Source organism: Pygoscelis adeliae, unplaced genomic scaffold (genome assembly GCF_000699105.1).
Source record: "Pygoscelis adeliae isolate BGI_AS28 unplaced genomic scaffold, ASM69910v1 Scaffold315, whole genome shotgun sequence".
Classification (NCBI taxonomy): Eukaryota; Metazoa; Chordata; class Aves; order Sphenisciformes; family Spheniscidae; genus Pygoscelis; species Pygoscelis adeliae.
This window is the reverse complement of record NW_008824865.1, coordinates 467,013-476,079: the sequence shown is the minus strand read 5'-3', so window position 1 is coordinate 476,079 and position 9,067 is coordinate 467,013. Positions and strand designations below refer to the sequence as shown.

The window sequence follows — 9,067 nt, the reverse complement described above, 5'->3', positions numbered from 1 at the left end:
TTTTCCAAAACTTTCTGAGACCTCTTCAAGGCTTGCAAGATACAATGCTAAGCAATATGAGATACCAGCAGTTATACTGAATCAAGCTAAAATATGGATTAAACAGCAAGAGACCACTGCCATTAAGTTGCTTCATTTTACTGTGATTGGATATCTTATTTGCAACTATCCCTACAGTAACATTTGCTACCCTACATGGTGGCTATTTGTACAGCTCCTTTAATGCCATTATTCTTAGAGTAGCATAGAAAATATGCAAGACTGGCATTATGCAGAGTAGACTTTTACTTCCAAATCCTCAAGTTTGAGAATCTCTTTGACTCAACTCCCTAACAGCCATGGGGAATACCTTGGGCCAAAAAGGAGAGAGGGGTCAGCCCCACAAAATACAGCCCAGACTTTAGTTTTCCTTTGGTTTGCAGTCCCCACCTCTTCTTCCTTCCAAGACCATGCATGTTATGCTGAAGTTCTTCTAACCCGAGCGGAATGGTGAAGACACCATCTACTTTCTCATGACAAAAAACATTTTTTAAAATTTCATTCAGCTTATTAACCATGTGCACAGAAAGCAGGCATACCTGTATTTTGAACCACCACTTTTCCAAGTCAAATACAATGTATGCCTGTATGTATGCCCTCCAGAAATAATTTAGATAAAGGAATAGATTAACGTATATTCTCTATGTGTAGCTACAAGAGCTTGGCAGAAAGGCATGCCGAAACTAAGCTCCTCTGGAGACATCACTGGAGAAAAAGTGTTTAAAATGTTTTTCCTCCCTTGATCCATGCTGAAAGCAAACACTATTTCTTGCACTTACTACTCCCTTGGCTGAAGACACCTGGAATTTTGAGGCTTCCTGGTACGGAGGCAGTGGCTGATACCACCTCCCAAAATGCACACTAATATTCATGATGTTGAAGGAATATTCTTCCTCTGACTCTAGCAAGGTCAGGGTTTGGTGATGTTTTGAAGCATGAAAATTGATATCCCAAATATAGTTTTAGATACACAAGTGTGAAAGTTCTTATTAACCATATAAATGCCTATTTTGTTAAAAAACCTTTTAAATAGTGGGTGCTGTAGCCTAATTCTGTGATCTGTGGGCAACTGTATCCATTTATTAGTTTCAACTCTCCTGGCTTTTGTGTCTCTTTATCAAGGTATACTATAAGATTAAAATAGGAGCAACTAAAGCTTTCTCATATGTTGCTCATTATTTCACATCCGCCTCTACATGTTCACTTTTATCTGTAAACTGAGAGCTCCTCCTATTTCAAAATATTCCCAAATGAAAATATTTCAATTCTTTTATTGCTCTTTTCTAGACCCTTTGAATTTCTATCATATCTGCTTTTGCTCACTTCATGTCAGAAACAGAAATTATGACGGACTAAAATATTCCAATAATTCATGAAACAACATGCCTTTACTAGAACTACCTGCTTTAATTTTTCATGCTTTTGCCCAGAAGAGCACACTGAGCAAGCCATAGCAAGTCTAAATTTCCCTCCTGACTACCTGTGGTTAACTGGAAAATGAAAACTGTGTGAAATAATTTTTCATTACTTCTTAAGGTGGACTAACCATATTTCTCCCACGCAGATTTTATACTGTTTCAGGTTATATAATCATCTAGCTTTATTAGATAACAAATAATGAGTTCTGCAAATTGTGCATCTGTGCTCTCCAGACATCCTTTCTAAATAGTTAACTTAAGTCCCAGGCAAATCCTTTTGACATCCTGCTATTAACGTTATCTTATTCAGAAAGGAGAGCATTTGGAAGCTCTTCCCCTCTTTGCATCTTTTAACCGGGTTACTTGCCATTTGAAAAGCTGTATAGGCACATCTCAAAAATTGCAAAATATAGTTGACTCTGCAGTAGAAAACAAGTAAAAATACAGTTTTTGCATGTATGGATCCTCATATCTGGTAGTATCTAATGTTGCAGTTATTAGCATCTATTCACACTCTTTTGAAGACCTTCTGTCCCCTTCCCAGGGGTCTATAAAGCTTCAGATCCTCAGAATCTTTCACCTAAGACATTGTGCTGGCATACAAAAAGCCATGAACCGTATTTCTAGCCAATATCGCTAGGAAAACTAGAAGCGTACCTCTCATTTCTTGATATTTATCTCTATTGCAAACACATGTAAAACAAGATTTTGAACATAAGTAAGAATTTCTTCAGCCATTTAACTAGTCTTCTTTCAAAAGGGAATTTTCTAGTCTGCCAGCTAAATGAACATAAAAGCACTCACATGTGAATAAAACCCACAAAATACAGAAAATGACACATTCCTAACACCCTAGAAGTTATTTTATTTGAAGCTATGATTGCATATGAAAGTGCATCTTCTACCCACTATAGAAAAAAACGTAAAAAAAAAAAATCACATTTGTTTTATTGTTAATTGATCTGTAATTATCTGAAGATTATTTTTTTTCCCACTCAGGAAGACAAAAGGCAAGGAACACATCTTCTGGCAAGGAACACATCTTCTTGAAGAGTTTACAGCTGTTACACATGACAAATCTACAAGCAGACAAATAACAGCAAACATTTACAAATTACTTTTAAATATTCCTAACTTTGTGTCCACTATAAATTGCAGCAGGTATGATGTAATAGAGGAGACTTCAAGTGTGGAGTTTGCCGCTTAACCACCTTACTCAGTTCAAGAAACTCCAAGGGATTATTCAGAGCATTTAAGCAAAGAGTCTAATTTTCCCTATTGAGGGAAGTTAGGATTTTAACTTCACGTATCTAGTTGAGTTCCTTGTACTAGACTTTGTGAATAATTGTCTATTACTTACACTAGGTTGTAAAACTCAATTAATTGGAAACAATTTTCAAGAAGATTGGATGAATGATCATGAAATCTCACCTGTATTTTGTGCAGGTAGAGTTTTGATGTGAAGGATCTGGTGGATTAAGTGTGATTCTTGGCGAGACCTGAGCTGATAGCAAAAATCCCGAAGCTAGGATAATGAGCGCTACAGCAGTACCTAAAAATACAGATAAAGAACAATGTGATACTTTTCTCCAGAGTACATGAAATAATTCCCTATTGAACTGAACTATGCTTGGGAAAGCAAGGCACCCCATTACTATGCACACAGCATTTGCTAAGGAGTTGTGATGAGAACCTAAGAAAAATACCCTTTGCCACATTAACATCTAACCTAATTCAAGACATGGAAGTCAAGTGCATCAGGTTTATGTCCAGATACTAAATTAATAGGTTGAGACTTTTTTTTTTTAATATGTGGAATTGAAGACTGCATGAATGAACAGATATATTCTTTTTGGTGTTGAAAATAATGCTGTAAAGGTAAAATTTAACAGTGACTTTGAAATCACCACACTTCTTCCCACTCCCACATCCAGACTTGCAGGCTTTCCTGTGAAATAGCATCAGCTTTTTCATTGAGTCTACTTGCCTTTGTGAAACGAGAGAAATTTGACTTTTCATAAAAACACTACCAAAAAGCCCAACTGCAATTTCTGATCTTGTTTCAAAGAGCACACATAACATCTGCTAGGAAAAAGCCCCCTTCCATCTATTTGCTCCTGTCCCCCCCAACAAATTCCTTGTGCACGAGCTGGGCAAAATGATGAGAGGGAAGGTGGCAAAAAAGGTTCACACACTGTGCAACAGGCCATTACTAGAGCATAACCCATAGTTTTCCCATAGTTTTCCTACCTTATTTGTCACACACACACACAATATGCTGTATCATTTTAATGAAAATTGATATACTTCACTACTCATGATACTACTGCGACTACCCCAAACTCAGACGTATAAAACCTCTACATCTTGCTACCTGACGAGGCATCGAGTTCTATGTTGTATAAAATACCCTGTATACCTATTTGTATACTCACTATTGACGTGGCATGTTTTATTTGAGAGGTCACATATAACATGTATACCCTGATCTAAAAATACAAAACTAGTAATAACGTTATTTGTGAGCTAGTTACTAACGATCTAATAACGTTACCCTTACCATACAAAAACAGACTCACAAACCACTGAAGCACATCCCGGTTGGAAAGCAGCATATGTTTAGAAGTGTGCAGTGATACAGCTTAATGGTTGAGGGCAAATGAAGGATACTGTATTCAATTCCAAATACTCATCATCCCTTTGCTCTGTATGTTAGAAGCATGTAAGTAATTTTCTCAGAAATGCATCTGTGCAAACCTTTAGAAATGCCAGCACATTAAAAACCTTAACATGTCACTCTGATAATCTTTAAGCAATGTTGTGGTTTAACCTCAGTCGGCAACTGACCACCCCCAGCCACTCGCTCACTCCCCCCGCCTCCCGGTGGGATGGGGGAGAGAATTGGAAGAGTAAAAGTGAGAAAACTCATGGGTTGAGATAAAAACAGTTTAAAAATTGAAATATTATAATAATAATAATAGAATATACAAAGCAAGTGATGCACAATGCAATTGCTCACCACCCGCCAACCGATGCCCAGCCAGTCCCCGAGCAGCAGCCCCCCCGGCCAGCTTCCCCCAGGTTATGTACTGAGCATGATGTCACATGGTATGGAATGTTTCTTTGGTCAGTTTGGCTGTGCCCCCTCCCAGCTTCTTGTGCACCTCCAGCCTTCTCAGTCGGTAGAGCATGGGAAGCTGAAAAGTCCTTGACTAGTGTAAGCACTGCTCAGCAACAACTAAAACATTGGTATGTTACCAACATTATTCTCATACGAAATCCAAAACACAGCACTGTACCAGCTACTAGGAAGAAAATTAATTCTATCCCAGCCAAAACCAGGACAAGCAATTACACATTATCTGGTTTTTATTTTGGGGGTTGTTTTTTTTTGGTGGGTGGAGGACAGAGGGAATGTTTTGGCAGTTTCAGGGGTGGGTTTGATGGTGTTTTTAAAGAGAAAAGCAAGAGTTTCCTAGCAGGCAAACCCACCAAGTATGTGAAAAACTTTTTCTGAGATATAAATAATATCTTAAGTACCAAGATCTGTGTAATAACATTATTCATCAATGTGTCTGTGCAGCAGCAATGGCTAATAGACATGAATATGCACGAACTGGAGATGATTGGACCACACATTTACCTGAACTGAGGCAACTAAGACCTTAAACTCAATCACAAACTATATGTGGAGAAAGCACCTAACCACCATAAAATATGGTTTCAGTTTATTCTATACTTGGCTTTGTACTGCTATGGCTAGTAGGTATGCTAATAACCCCAGTTTTCTAGGCAGGCTGAATACTGCACTAGATTTACTGTACTTTCAAAATGCCATAAACCAGACAGCAAATATCGTTATACAGGGCCTATAATCTTATTTATATTCATTCTAAATATGCTTTGTCTGTCTTTTAAGTTAACCAAATACACTAACGCTCACTTCCAGTACCTCTGCAAATGTCTTATTTCTTTGGAAAAGTATTGAATATGTAAACTTGGCGACTGAAGTTTATTGCATATTTTCATTCTGTGGGAAGTTTGCCTATGATGAACAAGAACATACAATTACAGTACATCATTAGCTGAGATGAAAAAAAAAAAAAAAGGAAATATCCTGAAGATATTTTAGATCCTCTCTGTTACAAAAAGAGATACAAATTGTCCAATGCCCAAATACCATCATGTTTTCAAACTGACAATTTCTGAAGGGGAAAAAGGAAAACACAAATAAAATGGATACTGCACTAGTCAAAATTCCTGCATGTTTCCCAATTAACAGCTTTGAAGAAAGAAATTAACTGAAGAAAAAGAGCAAAAGAAAGATAAAGAAATGATGTCAAGATATAAAATGAATGGGAAACTAAGAGGAATCAGTAACTGTAGTAAAGAGAACTAAAAAGGTGTGATTTTTTTTAATTTTTTTTTGGCAGACACAGTTTACTATAATTTTCCTAATGCTTCCGGATCTATCCGAAAGGTTCAATTTTCGAAGAGTTGCTAAAATTTTGAAAATTATAAAGATACATTAAATTAAATGTAAAATAGCTCTTTCCCAAATGTTTTCAGAAAGCAGGAAAAGCTGCACGAGTTTACAAAATTAAATTACAGTATGTTGACTTTTAATCAAAATATTAATGTTACTATCTCTCTACTGATTATTCTTGTAGGTTATCATCTAACAAACATCAAATCAATTAACCTTTACCAAAAAAAACCCCACATCCTTGCAGCAGCAGGCAAAGGTAGTAGTTTTGTCCTCATTCCATGTAATGGGAGATTGGGGCATACCTGGCTTCTCCAAAGACCAGAGAAGCAGCCAGTAATAACTCAGTGTGAAAGTCGGTGTCCTTAGAAACGCAAACCAACGTAGAGCAGTAAAATATAAGTTTACCCCATGAGAAAACTCATCATGGAAAACAAATCCATCAGCAGATTTAGTAATTATCATTTTATTAAACAGCCCTCTTGCTAAGGAAAACAGCATATCCACCACTACCTCAAAGTGTCAAATATTGCATAAAAAAAATTCTGAATAATACAGAGAGGTGACATATGATTTCATTACTGTCATTACTTGTATCTTCCTTAAGGAGGGACTCTATGATAAAGAACACAGCCAGCAATGCAGCATGGATCAAGTGATGCTGCAGACCGGCAACTGACCACAAAAGGACCAAGAATATTTTTACCAAACAATTACTTTGTGTCCAAACATCATAAACAAATAACTCTTAACTGTATTATTCTCCTTCATACACACAATTCTGTGTCTTATTTCTATGTTCTTCTCTGTTCTATGACTAATATGCTTTGTAAGAGACATTTATATCTACATTTCAAATGTATGACCTTTGAATATGTTAACCAGAGCCAAAAAGCAAAGAGTTCTGTGATTGTATGAAAAGTCCACGTGGGAATCACACCTATACAGCTGGGTCCAGATAAGCAATAAACTCCTGAGGGGCTGGCCAGATGTATGAGGCATCGGGGCCAAATATATAAACATATAAATACTCCATTCCAATAAAGAATAAAGGAGAAGCCTCACCCAAGAACCAGAAGTACCAGTGCAGTGCAAGGAGAGATCTGCTTCGCAGAAAGACAAGAAAACAGACAAGTACCACAGGGGAAAAAAGGGTATTGAGCATAGGGAATGGTACAGAACTTGGTCTTTCCCCTCTGAAAGACTTGGCGCTGGCTGGAGACATTGAAGAACTTATAGGGGAGATGTATTTTAACTGATTTGGAGATAGACTGTGATAAAAGTAGCAATTTGAGATTTTTGTTCATTTTTTTTAAGATGTGAGGAACGTGCTTTTCCAATCTCCTCTGTCATGGAGGACATTTCTGAACTTGGATTGTGAAAAACACTTTATGTTTCCCGACTCCAAATCAAAACGGTAACACTCCAAATACACATTTATTTTAACTTGGAAATACCAAATAGCCTCCAAACTGCATGTTTTAATTTACAAATTTGGGTAACTGTGTATCAAACCAGATGCGACACTGTGCCATCACTGTTCTGCCCATATAAATGCATTCAAATACTGTGAGTGTAGATTAACTCCCGTCCCTTGGGAACTGCAGATGGCCAGCGACTTGGCAGGTGGTCCCCCACTCTGCTGTGTTGCATTAACTAGAAGTTTGGATCCCTGACAGCGACAACAGAACAAAATATGGAGACATTAAACCTTCCCAGCTAAGCACTTGTGAACATTATTTCAAGAGGAGCAGGAACTGTTTTCTCTCTTCCAAATCCTGTTCTTGGAAATGTCTGAACCTTTCAGACGTTCAGCCAGAGGGGCAGGTATCAGTCACAGATCACTTCGGCCAGAATGAGCATGTAACGTCAGAGCAAGCAGGGACTTACTGGGTAAACAGCAGGATGCAGCTGAGCATAGGCAAGACTGCTCGCTCTGCCTTTTCCTGCTTCCAAGAGATGGCTACATGATGAGTTACGGTGTTTGAGTCTTTGGAAAAAACGTACAAATCCAGAATTCTGTCCTTTAGTATCTCATACAGGAGATGAATTAAAATCACATTAATGTAGGTAAAGCATTTACTGTATTGTATTGGAGATAACTATGCAAAGAACTGCATTAGTTTTTAAAAAGTGCTGAAATGGCTATGTGATACGCTTTCTCCAGTAGTTCTTGATAAGATGTTCTGAATTCACATTAATGAGCCAGAAATCACATATCACATATAGACACATAAGATTTAAAAACTAACCAGCTGTGAAGTTCCAAGCATTGGATTCCTTATACTGAAAAAAAGGGTAAAAAGCTAAATGAAAACGTTGTCAAACATGGCTTAAAGAAGAAACTGCACCTGAAAAAATAACATGCTAAACCTCTATTTTTTAAATTAGCCTTTAGCTGTGGTACTATACTACTAGTCTTGAAAAGCTGTATGATTTCAGGGAGAAGACAAGGTCAACACTGTTATTTTAAAGAGGACTACTGTGATAAAATTAGCACTTGAAATTTTATTTTCATTTGATTAATAATTATGAGGAATACACAACACGCTAATTAAGCACTCACCTGTTAAGCTACCAAGTGTAAGTTTCCGGCGACCCATTCTTTCAACGAGCCAGACTCCCACGAGAGTAAAAATGAAGTTTATAAATGCTGTCAGTGCAGCCAGCCAGATTGCAAGCCTGTCGTCTTCAACTCCTGACATCTGCAAAATGGTAGCACTGTAGTACCTGCGAGCGGAGGGAGAGACAAGCACAAACACCACTGATTACAATTTGGCTCATGTTATAGTTTCTGATTTTAAAACGAAAAAGATCATAACAAATATCAAGTGCGACCTCCTGCATAATGCAGCCGCAGACTGACACCCAATTATCCTGGGAAATCAGGCATAACCAAGGAATAACTTGCGCTTGACTAAAGTTTTGACTGGAAGACATCAAGAGACGAATTGCCATTCCCTTGGCTCTTTATATTTTCAATGGTCAATCATATTCTGCTAGAAATGGGGTTTGCATTTTTAATTTAAATAAATCCGGCTTTCGAATCCAGCTGTTGCTTTGTGCTCTATCTTTTTTCTGCCAAAACATGCAGGATTTTAGCACTCTGTGTACTGCCTAGGGA

The 9,067-nt window shown here is 37.6% G+C and overlaps 1 protein-coding gene across 1 annotated transcript in view; it reads right to left on the bottom strand.

The window, feature by feature from the left end:
* SLC2A13 (solute carrier family 2 (facilitated glucose transporter), member 13) overlaps positions 1 to 9,067 on the bottom strand; it is a 163,852-nt gene that overhangs the window by 36,104 nt on the left and 118,681 nt on the right. The window contains exons 6-7 of the mRNA XM_009324389.1: positions 8,510 to 8,673; positions 2,889 to 3,009 (exon numbers count right to left, since the gene is read on the bottom strand). Of these exons, the coding sequence (XP_009322664.1) occupies positions 2,889 to 3,009; positions 8,510 to 8,673 (285 nt within the window). The remainder of the gene's footprint in view (positions 1 to 2,888; positions 3,010 to 8,509; positions 8,674 to 9,067) is intronic.